Genomic DNA, 22,348 nt, shown 5'->3' with positions numbered 1-22,348 from the left:
TTATTACTAATACTTTTTGCATTTGTCACGATAGGCTAACTGACCTGCTTTCATCCTCACCTGTCACATCTCACTGGTGCCCCGCCAGCGTATAGCGATAACACAAGCGGGGTTACCATTACGTTTTGATCCCATAAAAAAAAATTGACAATGCTTCTAGTTGCGCCATCTGGAGACTCCAGTGCATAAAATATAAATCCTGTTATGTAAACAGCAGCTTGAAATATTATGGAATGTTAATTTAAATAAAATATTATTTATTTATTTATTTAAATCTTTATTGCACCATAAATAAAAATATACAATGACAAGTGAATAATTCAAGTGAAATACAGTAACATAAATACAGATTGAAATATACACATGAAGGTACAAAAGGCGGTCTTATCGCTAGTGCAATCTCTTACAGACAACCTTTGGTTAAAGGAGAACAGATAGAAGTGGGTAGGTGGCGCAAGAGTGAATTAATAATTTTTCGTGCATAAAATACAAAAACCTGTAATGCACAAAAATATCAAATACATATAAATACTACTTACTATAACAATTCTATATTATCTTTATTCTATATATTTGGCCGGGTAATCCTGGCATAGAATAGGCCACCCCTTCCTTTCCCGTGGGTGTCGTAAGAACCGACTAAAGGAGGGTGAGGGATGGACAGCAGCGTTCCTCTTAAAACATCTACAAAGGCTGACTGCGGTTGCCAATCTGCCTGCCAAGCGTGGCAACTACTGCCAAAACTCTCAAGGAAGAGGTTTCTGTTCAGCAGTGAACAGGTAAAGGCTGATATGACGATGGTGATTATTCTATTAGCATTGTTCAACAAATAAGATAAAGGAAATCAAACTAACGAAAGGAGTCGCTGTTGAAGTTATATATTCGTACTGCATTTCTTTTATTTTTAGCTTAAATTGAATGTTAATATTTTTAAAAGAGAACAAAAAACTTGATACAAAATAAAAACAAAGTATGAATTTCCTAATAGTTCCTACACTTGCCGCTAGGGAACAGTCTCACCGTCTGTAACGCCTACTTTTTTTTTTCTTAATGGGCGATAATGGAATGGTAACCCCGCCTGCGCTATCGGGATACGCTGGCGGAGCACCAGTGAAGAATGATAGGTGAGGATGAAGCAGGTCAGTTGGCCCATTGTGAGGAATTCAACAAGAATTATTCACGATGGTTTCCAGGGGGAACCAAGTGGAGGTTGACCTAATAGGGCATATTGCTAGCAATGGGGTTGTCAAACTCTATTGCTAACAATCCCTTTCCCCCCTGTAACGCCTGCTATCGCCAAATATCGTCATCCAAAAAGCATTGTTCTTATAATCATTCATATCATTACTAGATGGCGCTACCTCAGCAATGCTATTTATATCTTCGAAAAATATTGTCTTTTAAATTCTTTATTTATTGAAAATGTCTGTGATGTGGTACAATTATGTGATAATAAACGTTGTTTATACCAACCTAAGATATAAATACACCTAGTTTTGCATCATAGCCCATTAATAGATCTTTAGATGTTTGCTAAACAGATTTAAATGAAACGGCATTGACGTGTGTATAAAATAACTACTATATTTCAATAGTTTGTATTGTATAACTAAACGGGATATGCAAGTTTAGATACTTTAAGTATCTTAATGTTTGCCTTGAGAGGGTTATGTGGACAAAAAAGTACCTAATATTGTCCTTCAAAAGGTTGTGATTAAGACATAAATTTCACAGAAAATAGAGATGTTTCAGTTCATAATAAATTAACCTGATATATAGAAAACTAATAATATTATATAATTAAGATACCATTATATTATACCATTAAGCCGTTGAATTTGGGATTATAGATTCTTAGAATGTTCATTACTTAATTAGTTTAGGAACTAACTGCTAACCTTGTCCACCTAATTATTTTTATAGATTTATACTGGTTGTAATGAATAAAACAAAAATATAATTAATTTATTATTTATTTATTTATTTTTAAAATTACTTATTACAATTATTTTAAAATTATTTTACTTATTTTTTACTTATCCAAGAAGATGATCATCTGCTGTAGTGTCAATAAATAGGAATCAGTCTTAATATTAATATCACATTTGAACAAAACAAATTAAGGTACACTAGGGACTAGGGGTTTGAGATTGTCCGTTTCACAGTTCAGTCCACCTCCTCCACGGTGGGGCCGTCGCTCCTCGGCTGGTACTGGTTGCCGCCGGGCATGCCGCCCGCCCCCGCCCCCGCCCCCGCCCCCGCGCCGTGCATCTTGCTCATGATGGGCGAGCACGCGCGCTGCACCTCCTTCAGCTTGTGCTCGTACTCCTCCTGCTCGGCCAGCGTGTTGTTGTCGAGCCAGCGCAGCGCCTCGTCGCACTGGCTGCGCGCGGTGCTCTTGTCCTGCTCGCTCAGCTTGTCGCCGGCCTCGTCCAGCGCCTGCTTCACGCTGAACACGTACGACTCGAGCTGGTTGCGCGCCGCCACGCGTCGCCGCTGCTTCTCGTCCTCCTCCTTGTACCGCTCCGCCTCCGCGAGCATGCGGTCGATCTCCGCCTGCGACAGACGTCCTTTGTCGTTCTTGATCACTATGTTCTTGCTGCGTCCGGTGCTGTTCTCCTTGGCGGATACGTTCAGGATGCCGTTGGCGTCCAGGTCGAATGTCACGTCAATCTTGGGCACACCTCGTGGCGCCGGCGGAATGCCCGTCAGGTCGAAGGTGCCCAGACGGTTGTTGTCCTTGGTCATCGCGCGCTCTCCCTCGAACACTTGGATCGTGACGGCGGGCTGATTGTCGGAATATGTGGTGAATGTCTGAGACTGTTTGCATGGGATTTTGCAGTTGCGCTCGATGATCTTCGTCATCACGCCGCCGGCGGTCTCGATGCCGAGCGATAGAGGAGCCACGTCCACTAGCAGCACGTCCTGGATCTTGGAGTCGGTCTCGCCGCTCAATATAGCAGCTTGAACGGCAGCACCGTACGCAACTGCCTCGTCTGGGTTGATGGAGAAGTTGAGCTGCTTGCCGCAGAAGAAGTTCTGCAGCAAATTCTGCACTTTGGGAATCCTGGTAGAGCCGCCGACGAGAACGACATCGTGGATCTGGCTTTTGTCGAGTTTAGCATCCTTCAGTGCTTTCTCCACGGGATCGAGGGTGCCGCGGAATAGGTCAGAGTTGAGCTCTTCGAAGCGGGCTCGAGACACGCGTGTGTAGAAGTCGATGCCCTCGTAGAGCGCGTCGATCTCGATGGTGGCCTCGGTGCTGGAGGACAGCGTGCGCTTGGCGCGCTCGGCGGCGGTGCGGAGGCGGCGCAGTGCGCGTGGGTTCATCCGCATATCCTTCTTGTACTTGCGTTTGAACTCGTCCGCGAGATGGTTCACTAGTCTGTTGTCGAAGTCTTCGCCGCCGAGATGTGTATCGCCCGCCGTCGACTTCACCTCGAACAGGGAGCCCTCGTCGATGGTGAGGATGGATACGTCGAACGTGCCGCCGCCCAGGTCGAATATGAGAACGTTCCGTTCGCCTTTCAGGTTCTTGTCGAGGCCGTACGCGAGTGCGGCGGCCGTGGGCTCGTTGATGATGCGAAGCACGTTCAGGCCGGCGATGGCTCCGGCGTCCTTGGTGGCTTGCCGCTGAGAGTCGTTAAAGTAGGCCGGCACTGTGATCACGGCGTCACGGACTGTGGTGCCCAGGTATGCCTCGGCCGTCTCCTTCATCTTAGTAAGCACCATGCTGCTGATCTCCTCCGGGGCGAACCTCTTCGTCTCGCCCTTGAACTCCACCTGGATCTTGGGCTTGCCGCTGTCACTGATCACTTTGAAGGGCCAGTGCTTCATATCCTGTTGTATCTTGGGGTCGTCGAATTTGCGGCCGATCAATCTCTTAGCGTCGAACACCGTGTTGTTAGGGTTGAGAGCGACCTGGTTCTTGGCCGCGTCACCGATCAGCCGCTCCGTGTCCGTGAAGGCGACGTAGGATGGTGTGGTACGGTTGCCCTGGTCGTTCGCGATGATCTCCACGTTGCCATGTTGCCACACACCGACGCAGGAATATGTAGTACCGAGATCTATTCCAATAGCTGGCATTTTGTTTTACGATTATTTAACGTTCACTATAATCTCAAATATCTCTTGTTTAATAATAAATCGCTTCGGTCTGCACCGAACTCTTCTTCACTTCGTATAACTAGTTGCTTGTTTCAAATAATACTGAGTTCCCGCGCCATTGACGACTCTTATATAGTAAACGAATAGGAATCTAGAAAAGTCCATAGCTCTCGCGAGACAGCCAATAGGAAACGAGAAACGTAACGAAAGTTCTCGAAGTGTCGAGTCGTCGGCCAATAAGCACAAAGCTCTAGAAATAACATTTTACGTCAGGGGTGACCAACGTGGAAAAACACCCGTTTTTAAGGGAATATAACTGAAAACATAAGAACCATATGACTGTTTGAAATTGTCTGTAGTCAGCTTTAAATTTCAATAATATATTAATTGCAGCAGGCTGCTGTTTCAAACGATTTTATTTTAAATTAAAAACAATGCATGTTACTTGCTTAGTTTTTCATTTATAACATTTGATCAAGTAGATTTGAGTTTATCATTATAAACAAAAAATCAAATCTATCCTTATTATAACATCAATTTACATTATATTTTATTATTAATAAATATTGCTCAAGTAAATAAATTATTATGACAGGAACCCGAATCATATTCGGGTATTAATTATAATTTTTCTTTTTAAGGTAATTATTTTTTGTGTGTATATCCTGATTATAGGAACAAAGTAATGGACATTTGAGAGCAGAGCCTTAAAAACCCTGATACGAATTAATCCAGAAAGTTCGTTTACTTAGTTAGCCTGACCGGGAATTGTTAGCAGGACCCAGGATACAATAAGGAAAATAAAAAAAAAAATTATAAATAAAGTTATAAGTATACTAGCTATTGCCCGCGACTTTGTCCGCGTTTCCGTTCGTTTTTTGTAAAATAAATAGCCTATGTCCTTCCTCAAGGTTCAGTACTTTTGATGTAACAGTTACATTTCCTTTCACTGCTCTGCTCCTATTGATCGTAGCGTGATGAAAAGTATACTATAACCTGCCCAGGAGTATGAAGAATAATTGTACCAAGTTTCGTTAAAATCCGTCGAGTAGTTTTTGTTTCTATAACAAACATACATACAGACAGACAAAAATTTTACTGATTGCATTTTTGGCATCAGTATCGATCACTAATCACCCGCTGATAGTTATTTTGGAAATATATTTCATGTACAGAATTGACCTCTCTACAGATTTATTATAAATATAGATAAAATTTATGGCTACAAAACTGTATGTTTTTTATTAAACTGACCTTTTTTTATATGCTAAAAACATTAAACATTTACATTTAGTAGACATTTATATTTTTTACATTATATTAATCGATATATTCTCAATTTTTTGGGGAAAAATCACTACCTTGTTGTAGTAATATGTGGGAGAAATATCTGGAAGTCATCGCATTGGCGCGTCACAATGGCGCGAGCGCGCAGCTGCGAAGCTAAAAAGAGATAGAGAATGTTTTGACCGTGTCACGGTCACGGCAGCTGTTTTGAATGAATGAATCAATAGCAGGTAGGTGGTAGGTAGGTACTAGAATTTTCTACCCTACCTTCCTGCCCATAATAGGTATTCCATATTCTTTGAACTACTATAGTTTTTTTATAATGGATGATGAAACCAGATTTAATGCTAAAAATAAATGTTTTTTTATTAATTGTAGCATAGATAAGTATCTATGCTACCTACGCTAGGTAGGTATTTACATCTTTTTGTAAATATGTACTTACCAATTATTATTATTGAAAGACAGGCTTTTTCAGGCAGAATAACCTGTGTAACTGAGGGGAAAGGGATTATTAGTAATAGGTTCTCAGGGCCCATTGCTAGCAATATGAGGTCGACGTCCACGCGGTTCCCCCTGGAAACCATTGTGGTTAATTCTAGTGGAATTGGTCATGATGGGCTAACTGACCTACTTTCATTGTCACCTATCATCCTTCACTGGTGTCCCACCAGCGTATACCGATAGCGCAGGCGGGTTTACCATTCTATTTTCACCTATTAAAAAAAAGTACCATGGACATAACACAGTATACTGTTTCGCTCATGATACCTACCCTTTAAACTGGGGGAACAGGGATTGTTTGCAATAGAGTTTGACAGCCTCATTGCTAGCAATATGCCCTATTAGGTCGACCTCCACGTGGTTTCCCCTGGAAACCATTGTGAACAATTCTTGTTGAATTCGTCGCGATGGGCTAACTGACCTGCCTTTCCATTCTCACCTATCATCCCTCACTAGTGCCTCGCCAGCGTATACCGTTAGTGCAGGAGGGTTTTTTTTTATACGTGAAAATGAAATGGTAACCCCTGCCTGATTGGATACGCTGGCGGGGCACCAGTGAAGGGTGAACGATGAGGATGAAAACAGGCTAGTTAGCCCATCATGATGAATTCATCAGGAATTAACTATGATAGTTTTCAGGGAGAACCGCGAGGAGGTCGACCTGGTTGGGTATATTGCTAGCAATGGGATTCTTAGTCTCCATTATTAACAATCCCTTTCCCCCCGCAGGAGGGGTTACCATTCCATTATCATCCATTAAAAAAATTCAGCTGTTTCAGGGTAGAAAAACGGAATGTATACCAAATTTTATAGTGGTTAGCCTAGAGGTAAACAAACTCACAAATATATATATATATATAATATTAGCTAGTAGTAAGAAATCTTGACGTGTGTGCGTCATACACGTAAGTAGGTATGTATTTAGGTGAATAATATATATTTAGGCGCGAAACGAGCTAGGTATTTTGAGACATTTCCATTGTAAACATTACAAATACATAGAATCGTATAACGTTACCCGAGGGAGACTTTCTACAAAAGTCCTTTTTGGCACTTCTATTCGTGTTTTACCGTGAAGCAGTTGTGTTTGCATGGCTCTGTTTTGGTTTGAAGGGTGAGATATGGCAGTGAATTTACAGGGTACACAGGAATAACATCTGAGTCCTCAGGAATGGCAACGTACGGGGGCTATCATGGGCGTAACAGTATACTCTGTCATGTCCATGGTACTGCTTATGTCTTGCTTAAATTTCTGATGATAAAATAAATGAATGATTTTTGTTGTAATGAGTTTACTTTTTTTGCAAAAAGCAACAGCTGTGTTTTTTTTTTATACAACTTATAACGGCAAACAAGCTGACGGCCCACCTGATGGAAAGTGGTAACCGTCGCCTATAGACATGAGCAGTACAATAGACATAACAGAGTATACTGTTTCGCCCATGATACTCCCCATACGTTGCCATTCCAGAGGACTCAGGTGTTATTTCTCTGTACTCTGTAAATTTACGCCATATCCCACCCTTCAAACCGAAACACAGCCATGCAAACAACTGCTTTACGGTAGAAAGACGAATGGGATAGAGGTACCCAAGCAAAAGATTTTTGTACAAAGTCTCCCTCTGGTTTTAAAAATACTAATAATGAAGATTACTTGAATAGACAATTTATTTATTTATTTATTTATTTACTAGACAACACAGTGAACATTCTATATAATCAACCTCTCTATATAAAAGAAATAAGTAAAAATATTTTCCAGCCAGTATGTATTTTTACACTCCTTTTTCTCCTATAAGCGACTTTTCCCAATAAGATTTTTTTTATATTGAAATTGGTTCAAATGAGTTGCTTATATAGAGCGTTCACTGTATTTTTATTTTAGTACCATAAACAATGTGATAAATATCAGAGCGCCTATTTACATTCATAAATGTTCCAGACATGAAAGTATAAATAGAATATTCTAGAAGGACTGGAAAGTTGCAGAGGCGGCGTCTGTGCTATTGATCGCTAGTATCGTAGACAGACAATGTAGGTCGTCGGTCGGAGTACACAGATGACGCCAGTGCAGCGCGAGCGGTGCGCGGGAAGCGGCAACGAAACTCGACGGAGAAAAAACTGGAAGCGTCGAGGCGAGCGTCGAATCTATTTTTATAAAGAATTTACTATCAACCGATTTCAAAATTAAATAGGTCCTTAATTAGTTTTTTATGTTTATTACCTCATAATTCAGTCAATTGTGAACCGATTTGGAAAATTGTTTTTCTATCTGAAAGATTATACTTACAGGTTGGTTTCATAGAAATTTTATCAAAATCGGTATAGTACTTTAGTTTTTTTGGATCAAAATAACTGGTTTTGCTACAATTAATATTGTTTTTTTAGAACATACTCTAAGTTGGAGTGACGACCTGAAATGCATTGCGGGGTGTCAGTGGATGCAGGTGGTTCAGGACCGTTCCTTATGGCGGTCTATGGGGAAGGCCTATATCCAGCAGTGGACGGATAATGGCTGAAACGATGATGATACTTTTAATTATTGAAATAACGAAAATAAAAATTGACTGTTTTTATATAAAGAATTTTTCAAATCGGTTTAAGAATAAGTGATAAAAAAAAATGTAACAACCAAACTAAAGACCTGCTTCTTTTTTAAGTTTGTTGAAAATCATAACCAAACTATACTTTGGTGAAAAATTGTCTTCCACAAAAAAAAAAACGGTTACAGTTGTATTTGCGTGGCTGTGTTTCGGTTTTAAGGGTGAGATATGGCGTAAATTTACTGGGTACAGAGGAATAACACTTGAGTCCTCAGGAATGGCAACGCATAGGGGATATCATGGGCGAAACGGTATACTCTGTTGTGTACATGCTACTGATCATGTCTATAGGCGACGGTTACCACTTTCCATCAGGTGGACCGTCAGCTTGTTTGCCATTCTAAGTTGTATAAAAAAAACCTTTTCAAATAAATAGCCACTCTATACGAATATGAGTAACTATTCAATAATGTGCTTTGATTATTAATTCAAGGTATATTATGATAAGATATAGTTATATAACACATTAAAAATGGAGTAGGTACGTTTAAACTATTTTTTATGCAACATAGAATGGCAAACAAGCTGACGGCCCATCTGATGGAAAGTGGTAATCGTCGCCTATAGACATGAACAGTACCATGGACATAACAGAGTATACTGTTTCGCCTATGATACCCCCCATGCGTTGCCATTCCTGAGGACTCAGGTGTTATTCCTCTGTACCCTGTCAATTCACTGCCATATCCCATAACTCTAGAGTATAGATCTAATGAAATCAGATATAAAAGTAATATTCATTTTAACTTTTCCCTAAATTATTGTAGTTATGCATTGTGCCTTCAATGATTGTGCCAAGTCCAAAATAAATGTTGCTTCACAATAAAACCCAACTTTTATCGTGGAATAACCATTTATTAAATTACTGAATCAATTTTAATAAAATCTCTACGAGACCAATCTGTATGTCCTTTCAGATAAAAAAAAAAGAATTTTACTAAATCTGTTTATAAACGTCAGTGTTCTAAGGTAATAAAAAATTATAAATTGAGAACTTTTTCTTAGGGCGGATTCGACCAAACGAGAATAAATTTTATTCTTAGATTAAAGTGCTGGTTATTCGAGAATAATTTTACGTTTTACTATTTACAATTCTAAGATTAACGATTTTATTCGGGAATAGCTACTATACCACTGTTTTGAGCGGTATAACAGAGATATTCCAAGAATAGTAAAATAAAATGGCGTCCCAGGACCATAATGATCTAAGATTCTAAACTGTCAAATGGTGGTGGTAGTCGTTTAAAAACAAAGATTAAATTATGACTGTCAGTATAAGTAGATTATACTCGATCTATGGCCACTATACATTCACATTACAGAAAGAATGTAAGCAATGAATGGTTTTTAAATAATATCCCTGTATGTAAATAGGAAATGATGATGGAAGGATGAAGGAAACCCATAGATAGCTCATAATTTAACGTATGACAAGACATATATTGTCCAGAAATGGACAAGAATAACTGAATGGTGGTCAACACAGGATCAATGTATTAACAATTATTGCATTTAAATTAAAATGACATTTTAGAATATGTATCAATGAAGGTCTAATTTTATAAAATTTATATATTAAAGAAATATGTCAATTAATTCCAAGTGAAAACATACCTAGTTAATTTATTTTATTTTTAATAAACTTTTAAAATTACTATTTGGATACAGTATTATATAAATTTTTCCTAAGCAATTAATCATTGTAATTAATTTTTAATTGAATAACGTCTACTTGCTCTATTTATTGTAATTTTAATAAATTTTTTAAATTATTTCTAAATTTACTATTTGAACACAGAATTATGTCCATTTTCCTACCTATCTACAAATTCAGTGCAGGGAAAATGAAAATACCAAAATAAATTATTTAACATTACCATTTATTTTCAATAATGGAATTTTTTGAACTAAATCAGTCTTTGGCTGTACACCAGTGCACAAAACTTCACATACACAACTTATCTATAGGCGGTAAAGAGATTTAATCAACTTCCTCCATGCGTGATGCATCATCAGCATCACCTTCCAGCGGGGGCACATCACCAGCGCTAGACTCCTCAACCTGGATGGGCTCGTCCTCATCAATTCCAAGACCAAGCTTGATCATGCGGTAGATGCGGGAAGCATGGACCTGAGGCTCATCAAGTGTGAAGCCAGAAGACAAGAGAGCAGTCTCGTATAATAGGATGACCAGATCTTTCACTGCCTTGTCATTCTTATCAGCCTCAGCTTTCTGTCGCAGAGTTTCTACAATGGAATGGTCAGGATTAATTTCGAGGTGCTTCTTGGCTGCCATGTAACCCATAGTGGAAGTATCCCTCAGAGCCTGAGCCTTCATGATACGTTCCATGTTGGCGGTCCAGCCGTACTGGGCCGTAACAATGCAGCAAGGAGACTCTACAAGGCGGTTGGAAACAACCACTTTCTCAACTTTGTTGTCCAAGATGTTCTTCATGACTTTGCAGAGGTTTTCAAACTTAACTTTGTCTTCCTCACGCTTCTTCTTCTCCTCTTCATCTTCAGGCAGCTCCAGACCCTCCTTTGTAACAGAAACAAGGGTCTTTCCATCATATTCCCTCATTTGTTGTACTACATATTCATCAATGGGCTCAGTCATGTAGACTACTTCATAGCCTCGTTTCTTAACCCTCTCCACGAATGATGAGTTGGCTACCTGGTCACGGTTCTCACCAGTGATGTAGTAAATGTGTTTCTGATTATCCTTCATGCGAGATACATACTCCTTTAGAGAGCATGCTTCATCACCAGATGCAGATGTGTGGTAACGGAGCAAGTCGGCCAGTTTTGACCTGTTCTGTGAATCTTCATGGATACCAAGTTTCAAGTTCTTGCTAAATTGTTCATAGAATTTCTTATAATTTTCTTTGTCCTCTGCCAACTCTTCGAACAGCTCTAGGCATTTCTTTACTAAATTCTTTCTTATAACTTTGAGGATTTTGTTTTGTTGCAGCATCTCACGGGAAATGTTCAGAGGCAAGTCCTCGCTGTCTACCACACCCCTGATGAAGTTGAGGTACTCGGGAATGAGTTCCTCGCAGTTGTCCATGATGAAGACACGGCGGACGTACAGCTTGATGTGGTTCTTCCGTTTCTTATTCTCGAAGAGGTCGAAGGGAGCCCTGCGTGGCACGAAGAGGAGAGCACGGAACTCGAGCTGACCCTCCACAGAGAAGTGTTTGACGGCCAGATGATCTTCCCAGTCATTGGTGAGGGACTTGTAGAAGTCACCATACTCTTCTTGGGTGATGTCATCAGCATTTCTTGTCCAGATAGGTTTAGTTTTGTTTAACTCCTCATCCTCGCTGTATTTTTCTTTAATAGTTTTCTTCTTTTTCTTGTCTTTCTTGTCCTCCTCATCGTCCTCACCTACATCCTCGATCTTAGGCTTGTCTTCTTCACCTTCTTCCTCTTTCTTCTCCTCTTCGGCTTCGTCATCAGAGAGCTCCTTTTCACGTTCCTTCTCAACGACAAGCTTGATTGGGTAACCAATGAACTGAGAGTGTTTCTTTACTATTTCCTTTATCTTGTGCTCTTCTAAGTATTCTGCCAAGTCTTCCTTGATGTGCAATACGATTTTTGTGCCACGCCCCAATGGCTCGTCGTGGTCAGGTCGAACGGTGAATGAACCACCCGCTGCAGACTCCCACATGTACTGTTCATCATCATTGTGCTTGGAGTGGACAGTGACACGATCGGCGACCAAGTAGCACGAGTAGAAACCAACACCGAACTGACCGATCATGCTGATGTCTGCACCAGCTTGCAGTGCCTCCATGAACGCCTTGGTGCCAGACTTCGCGATGGTACCCAAGTTGTTGACTAAATCGGCTTTAGTCATGCCAATACCTGTGTCAATGATGGTCAGCGTACCTTCGCTCTTGTTGGGGATGATCTTGATGTACAATTCCTTACCGCTGTCCAATTTTGATGGGTCTGTGAGTGATTCATAACGGATCTTATCCAATGCGTCAGATGAGTTGGAAATTATTTCACGAAGGAAAATCTCTTTGTTGGAGTAGAATGTGTTGATGATAAGTGACATGAGCTGGGCGATCTCCGCCTGGAAGGCGAAGGTCTCCACCTCGGCTTGGGTCTGCATCTCTTCAGGCATCTTGGTTATTTCACAATTAAATGTAATACTGGTTTAACGGAACTTTTATTATTCACTGGTTTAATGACTAGCGTGGGTTATTAGCACGTGTTTTTAATCGCAGCGATATAGCAGTTTATTCTATGACAATTTATTTGAACTGACGCCGGCACGTAAGGTTAGATTGCTTATATAGACGCCGAGACCGAGCGACATCTATGAATGGATAGAAGTTTCGCGATTTTGGCCGCTTATTTTCAGAGGTTGACTACTAGTGGATAAAATTATAATCATATAATATAAAGGAATTTATATTAATCACTTTTATATGGCATACATTAATATAATAATTTTAAAACTGTCTACTTAAAAAAAAATAAGTTAACATCTATTTCTAATGTTTAGTACTTTATCATGCTTTAATATTTCTATTACTAACCGACTTCGAAAACTAGGAGATTCTCATTCTACACAAAAAATGAATCTTCGGTTGCATTTTTTTATTTTTCTTACGTCATAATTCCCTACTAATATGAATTGATGAATTAAAATCAATTTGAATATTTTTTTTTGTCTTATAAATATAAATAAAAATAACTGGGGTTGTTACAATTGAAGTCGGATTTTTTTGGACACAATCTTAAATTATTTACTAATAGATCTGCGAGCGCCAAAAGCTCCACAGATAATTATAGAAAAGTCAGATTGTCTAGTCTGCTACAGAGGCACTTAAATATTATGTCCTTTTGTGAGATAATACAACTGCAAAACAAATAGTATTAATGTTGAATAGCACTAGTAAAAAGTCTATGAGTGGTTAGTAGGGCTATCTGTTATAATCCGCCATTTCACTATTGATAAAAATGAATAAATGCGTGTGTCAACATAAAGTATTCTGTTTCGATAATCGTGTAATAATAAGTGTATAATAATAAAAATAAATTCTTTATTGCACACAATAGAGATGTATACAAGGAGTATTTATACAGAATGTGCATATACAAAAGGCGGCCTTATCGCTAAAAGTAATCTCTTACAGACTACCTGGCATAAATAATGGATAAGTACAGAGAGAAAGATAAATGGCGCAAGTCAGACACAGTAAATACAAAAAAAGAATAAAAAAAAAATACCAAATTTTCTAAATATCATTTATATAAAAATAAGATTATAATATATAAATATTCATATATGTATAATATAAATAATAATACGTATACATAAATATACTAAATAGATCAAAATATATTACACATCAAATCAAATTAGGTAATGAGATTTTACCTGCCTCTTGAACGAGGCATATCTGTCTGGTCCTCGTCAAAATCCCCTAAAGTTCACCCGATACTCCAGTGTATAATATTTATCAACCTCCATTGGACCTCTCATCATCAGTCTGGTAAGCCACTCTATTTTATCTATATTGCAACAGCACGTCTGAGTTAATGAATATTGTCTTTTACTAACACAGTTTCATTTCAATCCTATTACTAACACATTAAAGATTTTTCATCAAAATAAAGTATTATAATTTTCTTTTTTTTTATAGCTTTATCTGTCTTTTTTTTTAATAAATATAGTCTTGCACCAAATAGTTTTATTCCTATTACTACTATATACAAGAATATGAAAAAAGGTGAAAAATAGGTTAACGAATTTGGATATTTTTTTAAAAATAGAATAGAATTATCTTTAAATGTACTAAATTTTATGTTGAATGTTTCGACCGTTGAGGCAATAAGAGGAAATAAAAACACATTTTTATATTTTATTACAAGTAAGTATTAAGCCGGACAGAAGTAGCCTATTTCTTTCTTCATAAAAAATAGTATGTGTATACCTAGCTTTTGGATTATTGATTTAACCATTAGGGCGCCAATATAACAAACAAACTTATTTCTATGTCTATAACGTCAGTAAGAATTATTATTACATAGTATTTATTTATATTAGGTATATTATATATTATGAATCCGTGTATTCTAAAATAGGTACCGGCTTAAAATTACTTTTATTATTACACCTATCAATTACAAATCACAATTAAGATACAACAAAAGATACAATAAGAAAAATTTGCTGAATACAAATTTTTCTCTTGCATATTATGTTATAAAAATATTATTCGGAAGAACAAGCATAAAAATGTTTACGAAACTGAACAACAGTAGCCTAATGTTTCTACTCGCTACCAGATGTCACTACTATCGTACACCATACGTTCGTAGAATATTCTGGAACATTCCAGAACCTTCCATTATTTTGTATCAAAAATGCCTTATTTGAATTAAAATTGCAATAAATGCTATTTTAAATCATTTGTAAATATCAAAAACATCCAAATAGTAACATAATTTTGTACGTTTTTTTCATAAAATAACACTTCTTTTAAAAATTTGCTATTCTACTAGAACTTTCTTCCCGTATCCGGTTTTTAGTTCTGCTACTCGCCACTTATGGCGCTAGTTATATCCGGGTATGCATTTTAGCGTTCTAGACAAATCCATGTATTTATTTTTCAAAAGTAATTTATTATTAATGGATATAATACAGTTGTCTATTACTGTACAAAAGTGTATAATTCTCATAACTTTTCGTATATTTTATCCACTAATCAGCTATTAATTAGACATATGATTATAGTCACAAAGCCAGACCATGATCAAAAATCTTTAAAACCTCATTTTTAAAGTTGGTTGAAATCATTTGAATTACGAGATAATTAATCGCAACCTTTTTATACAACTCAGAAGTCAAATGAAATAAGGGTTTATTTAATTCAATAATGATAATTCCCATTTTATACCTAGAAAGGTAACGGAAATGTAAGAAAAATTAATAACCATATCAACTAGGTACCTATTTAGATATTTACGTTTTTATGGGATCGTGGTAGCGGTTAATCCTTTAGAAATACCATCATGGTTTTTAGGGGGACCGTGTAGAGGTTAACCATGTAGAATTTATTATTTTTTTAGTAATGGGACAGTTAGTCCTCTTTAACAATCCTTCCCCCATACTGAAAATAATTAAACGGCCCCTATTAAATATTATTATAAAAAAAACCTATAATTTCTAGAACATTCTTTTTATTATGATCAGCTGGTATTTATTAGCAAATGTACTAGTATCTATATGTAAGTAGGTTCTGTCAAAGCTTTATTACTAGAAAAAAAAATTAAAAATTTACTAATTAATAAAAATTAAACAAAAAAAGAAGCCCGTGGAAATTCATCGAAATATGTAATGTCATAGTGAATGACTAATGTTGTTTTTCGTACTAATCATTTTGATAGCGCAAAAGTTATTTCTCTCTTTCTATCAACCTCGAACGGGGTAAGCAGAGACACCGTTTTTCTAGTACCAGTGCCTAATTTTATATTTATTTCTGCTGAATATTTAAAATATATGTATATAAAATAATGAAAAAGCGACCTCTAGTTTCATATTATTTGAATTTCTATTGCTTTGTTGCATTTCGGTCCATTGTTCTAATTTTAGTTTTTGCCTTTGTCATTAATAACAATAAAAGAACAAATTAAAATATTATTATGTATATTTTAAATATTAAACTGATTCAACTAGATATCTATTTTAATAGAATATTTATCTACGTAGTGTACACGTGTTTTATAGGTTATAAACTTTTAAGGTAGGTATTTCTTATGAATGGATGGATAAAAAAATGATTTTATTTTACAACTAACAAACATTGATGATTGGTAATCATGACGGATAAGAAGGATAAGGAATCATATTGATAATGTACGTCCATGCCAAGTAATTAGGCATAATTATTTTGAAATAAATATGTACTGAGCTAAATAAAGTATACCTATACATAATTAACTAAATAAATAGGTATCTATTATTGTTTTTGTACAGGGTTTTTAATATATTACTTAAATAAATCAAAAATGTCAAGGGATCTTTTCTAGAAAAGTCTACGCTACAATCCTTTCTCCAGAATCAGACAGCACGCTCAAAAGTTTCTCGAAACTTCTAGTAGTTTCTAGTCCATCCTCCTATTACTTATTCCTCTTTTCTGCCCATTTGGTAATAATGGCGCTAAGAATGATGGATGCGGATAGTTTATAAGCATTTTTTAATCAACTTAGAAAGGCAAACCTCAAGGGCAAAAAAACTGACGACCCACCTGATGGTAAGTGGTAACCGTCGGCTATAGACATGAGTAGTATCATGGGCACAACCTCACCTACATGGGGGGAAAGGGATTATTAGCAATGGAGTTTGACAGCCCTATTGCTAGCAATATGCCCTATTAGGTCGACCTCCACGTGGTTCCCCCTGGAAATCATCGTGAACAATTCTTGTTAAATCCGTCACGATGGGCTAACTGACCTGCTTCATCCTCACCTATCATTCTTCACTGGTGCCCCGCCCGCGTATCCCGTTAGCGCAGGTAGGGTTACCATTCCATTTTCACCCATGAAAAAAAAAGCACAATTGCTTGGGGGGAAAGGATAAATAACACAGTCATTGTTTCTGAATATCTAATTTTAATAAAACTATTGTTCTTTTTTTATTATGTACACTGCATTCGTTGTTCATACTTTGTAACAATGTTCCTGTTTTCAAAAGTTACATTGTCATTAGATAAAGTACGTAAGTAATAATGAGATCTTTAATAAAATATTGTTATAAATAATTCATTTTTTAAATATATCTAAAATTATTTTAATTATTTCTTATTATTAAATATTTTAAAATCAATAATAACCAAAGGATATTCCAGAAACGTTTAGAACTCTGTAGTGTTGTTATACGCTAATAGATGGCGCAGATTTATAGTTTCACGAAAGTTCTCGGCGTATCTCGTTCAACTTGCTTTTTAGATAAAAGCAATGCGCGGCGCCACTCGCAACTAGTATTTAAAATTGATACGTCGTGTTTGGTTGGTGCAAGTTTACTTGCGATCTTCGAGTGAATTAAAACCTAATACTACACAACTACGCAACAAAAAAATGGCGCTACTACCGTATTTGTTGGACGAATTTCGCCCGCGACGTCTACGGGATCAGCTTTTTGGGTTGGATTTGTCTCCCAACGACTTCTTGACGGACGTTTTAGATAGACCCACACTTCAGATCCGCGAGTACATTCGTCCGTGGAGAAATTTAGCTTTGGCGGCGAGGGACCTCGGTTCTACTATCAAGTCTGACAAGGACAAATTTCAGATCAACTTGGACGTTCAACATTTCTCTCCGGAAGAGATATCGGTGAAGACAGCTGATGGATTCGTCGTTATAGAAGGTAAACACGAAGAGAAGAAAGATGACCACGGTTTCGTGTCGAGACAGTTTAAACGCAGATACGCTTTGCCAGAAGGCTGTAACCCGGAGACCGTTGAGTCGAGGCTTTCTTCGGATGGTGTGTTAACAGTAATCGCACCATTAGCAACAAAAGGTGTGAAAGATGAAAGGGCAGTGCCAATAACACATACAGGACCAGTCAGAAGGAAAGCGGTTGATAACGAGACGAATGAAGCCAACGGCAATGCTACGGAAGAAGAAATAAAATCTCCACAGAAGAAAAAAAGGCGTTAAAATATGTAATTAGCTCAGAAATTAGTTAAGGCATTCCACATTGAGACTGATTTTTGTATTACTTAATTAATAATAAATAATTGATTATAAGTTTAATATTTTTGTTTTATTCCCGCCATTGTACTTAATTGATACATTAGTAAACAGACAGAGAAATAGAATTCCATACTAGGATCCTAATTAGCAGCTGTGTTTGCATGGCTGTATTTCGGTTTGAAGGGTGGGATACGGCATGAATTTACAGAGTACAGAGGAATAACACCTGAGTCCTCAGGAATGGCAACGCATGGGGGGTATCATGGGCGAAACAGTATACTCTGTTATATCCATGGTACTGCTCATGTTTATAGGCGACGATTACCACTTTCCATTCGGTGGGCCGTCAGCTTGTTTGCCATTCTAAGTTGTGTAAAAAAATATTGAATGCGAAGAGCCCTTGTTATTTATAAGCCCTCTGCATATAAACAAACTATAGACTGCACAACTGCACATACAAAATACAGAATTAATACAAATAAAACAAAATTGCATGTTTACTCTGAATTAATATTTCAAACAGCCGATCAAAAAGCACGCCCCAAGCATCACGGCTTTATCTCCAACATCCATGTTCACAGGAAAAGAGACTCCAAAGTCTTTAACGTTCAAAACCATCCGACATTTCATCACGACACCAGTTCCTTCATCCCCTGACAGTACGTCGTAGACGAAATGAAAGAGTCCTCTAGCTTTTATCTTCAGAACGATTTCCCCACACCTATTCCTGACACGAAAGTTTTTGCAACTCGTCTGTTTTACAGAACCAACGTAATTACCTAGCGGGGCCCACACTAAGACACTGTTTAGACAAAGTTTAAAAGGTTTTTTAATTTGAATCACTTCGTTACCATAATAATTAAAGATTTTCACGTCGAATCTTCTAAAATGTTTCTTTTTAACAGCTAAAAACACCTTTTCTCCAATACTATAATATTGTACTTTAATATTGTATAGCCAGTGTTCTCTTTGCCTATGATTTCGTGCAAGGTATCTACTTTTTCAGCCACAATCAATTCGTTTAATGAGCAAATATAGGATAATCCGGGATATTCTATATCTATGTTAGGACATGACATTCATGTTTCCGGTCCTTCTACGTTATTCTTTTGGATTTTCATTTTAGGTTAGTGTTACTTATAATTTATGTGTATAGAATCCATTTTCGGTTTCATTATTATTATTTTGACCTGTATATATAGTTTATTATTTTGATTTTTTTTACATTCTGTATGCTTCTTTGAGTGAAGTTTAATTCAAAAAATTTGTTGACTGATCTTTCCTTTCTATTATCAGTCTGAGTGACATCTTGACAGATGTCACTCAGACTGACGTTTACAAAAAAACTAAACTGACGTTTAGTTTTTTTTAAGTATTAAAAAAAAGTTGGATTTAAACCAAATAGTTCGTATACTTATAATAGATTTTTTTTTTTATTTAAATGGATGATAATGGAATGGTAATCCCACCCGCGCTATCGATATACACCGGCGGGGCACCAGTGAAGAATGATAGGTGTTTTAAGAAAAGCCTAAAATAGTGATTTTAATATCAACATATAGATGCGGCTAAATAATTAAGAATGATAGGTGAGGATGGAGTAGGTCAGTTAGCCCATCGTGACGAATTTAACAAGAATTGTTCACGATGGTTTCCAGGGGGAACCACGTGGAGGTCGACCTAATAAGGTATATTGCTAGCAATAGGGCTGTTAAAATCCATTGCTAACAATCCTTTTCGCCCCATTTACTCCCGATTACTAAAAAAAGAGACCAATAGTTTTCAGATTTTGTAACATTTTAAGCGTAATGTAGGAACGTTGGATTATTTTTTTACTAGTCGAGCTACCAATTATGTTATAATAATTATTCATCTAAGCTTTCATCATACTACTACATACATACATTGCTATAAAACAAAACTTTATTATTTTTTTTGTTTTTAGGGCTTATAAACTTACCCATGTATTTTTTACGCCATCTGTTATCAAGTAGGTTTTATAAAAAAAAGGAGTGTAATTTTTTTATAATAATATATGAAAATGTAGAGTTTATATTTAGTTTTGTAAGTTTATATTTATTCCTAAATTATTAATAATAATTAAATTTATTTTGTGGTCTATTGGATTACAACACAGACTAGACTATGAAATCAGAATCCTCTTTTTTACTTCGCGTAGTCGAATAAAATAAGTGTTTAACTTTACAAAAGGAACGTTGCGCACCATCTAGTGGATTTTCACTGTCGTACTATAAGCACTATTTTCATCATCATCCGGGTCTTCTTACCCGCCTTAATAGTGTAGGCGGGTGAGGTGGGGGTCTCGGGGTAAACCCCTTTACCCCGGCTGCATCTCCGGAGGCCACTACCTCCGGGTCACTGGGTTTTGAGCCGGCATACACTGGTGGTCTGTGTATGCCGGCGTGGTGTCTTCTTGTTGTGGCCTCTTCTTCTTTCTTGTAGTGTATATATATATATAATTTTTTTTTTTTTTTTTTTTTTTTTTTTTTTTTTTTTTTTTTTTTTTTTTTTTTTTTTTTTATAATATATAATATTTTTAATATTGTAATTCTCCCCTCTCGCCCGTTCCCAGATATATATAATAGATGTTAATAATAGATAAGTGTTAGTAAGGGTCGACACAAGAAGTGTGTCGGCCCTCCCCCCGCTTGGACGCGGGGGATATAATTACACACTTGGAACGGGCGAGAGGAGGGAATGAGAAAGAAGAAGGGAAATGGGGAAAAAGGGTAGGTAAGTCGTCATACTGGTAGACGAGGCAATCACGATCACTATTCGCCTGTGCACAGGAGGTCCCTAGGCGTGGGACGGCCGTCCGGTGGACGCGCATGCAGCGGCGCGAGGCCCCTCAAGTGTTGATGGTGTCCGCTGTCGGCACGGGCGAACATTTTGCTCGCCATGTCGACAACGAACTCCTCCACCGTTGGGACCCCTAAGCCGCGGGCGATAACGTCGTTACGGACGTATCTGCCCGCTCCCGTGCACAAGCGGAGAGCGATGTTTTGCTGGGCCTGCAGCCGGCGCCTAAGCGTCGGAGAGCACAGTGCATACCAAGCGGGTGCGGCATATGTTAACCGTGAACGGACGTAGGTCTTGTAGATAGAGACCCGCGTCCGTAACGGCAACCTCGAAGTTAGCACCGGTCGGAGAAAGGCGCGCGCCGCGCGAGCCTGCGCTATGGCACGCGACACCTGCGGCACCATTCTCAACGACCGGTCGATGTCGACCCCTAGGTATCGCACGGTGCTCTCCCACGCGATTTCCTTATTAAGGAGCCTTAAGGGCGGCGGCGGTGCTGTACGACTGCGGCGGACAAGTAGCGCGACCGTTTTGTCAACATTGACGGCCATGCGCCACCTGTCCAACCACACCGGCAGCAGGTCCAGTTGCCGCTGCATTTGAGCGGCGGCTCTCGTCTTCCAGTACGACGACGTGAAAAATCCCGTGTCGTCGGCAAACAGAGCGAGCATGACATCCCGTTCCAGGGCCAGTGTAAAGGGCTGGCTGTCCAGGACAGGGATGTCATTCGTGTACAGCGCGTAGAGCGCCGGGGAAATGCAGCTACCTTGTGGAACTCCGGCGGCCACTGGGCGGGTGTCGGAGCGCGCGTCCTCCACCGAAACGAAGAAGCTACGGCCCCTGAGAAACGACGCCACCAGTCGCACATACGCGGGCGGCGTGCTAGTATATTGTAATAGTTTATATACTAGGCCGTCGTGCCAAACACGGTCAAATGCTTTTTCGATGTCTAAGAAGACACCGACCACCACTCGACCGTGGTTGTGCTCGGCGGCCAGGTGGTGCAGCACGCGCGCCAGCTGCAGAGTGGTCGAGTGCCCCGACCGAAAGCCGAACTGTTCGCTCCTAGGAGTGAAATGTTCGGCCATCCGTCGGAGCAGCAACCTCTCAAACAGTTTGGCTATGTGCGCCAGTAGCGTGATGGGGCGGTAGCTTCCTGGCAAACGGCGATCCTTGCCCGGTTTGGGGAGGACGATCACTCTACCCAGTTTCCAGGACTCTGGAAAATGGCCTGTGCGGAGGATTCCATTGAAGAGCCTGGTGAGCGCCACCAGGCACCTTCGCGGCAGCTGCATTAACTCGGCGTTGGAAAT

General features: G+C 38.5%; 3 protein-coding genes and 1 pseudogene across 3 annotated transcripts; 1 reads left to right on the top strand and 3 right to left on the bottom strand.

The window, feature by feature from the left end:
- Positions 1-1,957: 1,957 nt before the first annotated feature.
- On the bottom strand, positions 1,958-4,224 carry LOC128201155 (heat shock protein 68-like). The gene has a single exon (XM_052897180.1). The coding sequence runs from the start codon at positions 4,084-4,086 to the stop codon at positions 2,167-2,169; it is 1,920 nt and encodes a 639-aa protein (XP_052753140.1). The 5' UTR covers positions 4,087-4,224; the 3' UTR covers positions 1,958-2,166.
- Positions 4,225-10,360: 6,136 nt separating this feature from the next.
- On the bottom strand, positions 10,361-12,796 carry LOC113520872 (heat shock protein 83). Its single transcript, XM_026906288.3, has one exon. The coding sequence runs from the start codon at positions 12,631-12,633 to the stop codon at positions 10,483-10,485; it is 2,151 nt and encodes a 716-aa protein (XP_026762089.2). The 5' UTR covers positions 12,634-12,796; the 3' UTR covers positions 10,361-10,482.
- A 4,692-nt stretch (positions 12,797-17,488) lies between these two features.
- On the top strand, positions 17,489-18,275 carry LOC113515861 (protein lethal(2)essential for life-like). Its single transcript, XM_026900151.3, has one exon. The coding sequence runs from the start codon at positions 17,598-17,600 to the stop codon at positions 18,177-18,179; it is 582 nt and encodes a 193-aa protein (XP_026755952.1). The 5' UTR covers positions 17,489-17,597; the 3' UTR covers positions 18,180-18,275.
- A 247-nt stretch (positions 18,276-18,522) lies between these two features.
- LOC128201156 (phospholipid scramblase 2-like) lies at positions 18,523-19,294 on the bottom strand (annotated as a pseudogene).
- Between the last annotated feature and the right edge of the window lie 3,054 nt (positions 19,295-22,348).

Source organism: Galleria mellonella, unplaced genomic scaffold (assembly GCF_026898425.1).
Source record: "Galleria mellonella isolate WM207_F2 unplaced genomic scaffold, CSIRO_AGI_GalMel_v1 utg352, whole genome shotgun sequence".
Taxonomy (NCBI): domain Eukaryota; kingdom Metazoa; phylum Arthropoda; class Insecta; order Lepidoptera; family Pyralidae; genus Galleria; species Galleria mellonella.
The sequence above is the reverse complement of the archived record's forward strand: the minus strand, read 5'-3'. Positions and strand labels throughout refer to the sequence as shown.

Coding starts and splice junctions, on each gene's coding strand:
- LOC128201155 (XM_052897180.1), bottom strand. CDS start 4,086: ATGCCAGCTATTGGAATAGATCTCGGTACTACATATTCCTGCGTCGGT.
- LOC113515861 (XM_026900151.3), top strand. CDS start 17,598: ATGGCGCTACTACCGTATTTGTTGGACGAATTTCGCCCGCGACGTCTA.
- LOC113520872 (XM_026906288.3), bottom strand. CDS start 12,633: ATGCCTGAAGAGATGCAGACCCAAGCCGAGGTGGAGACCTTCGCCTTC.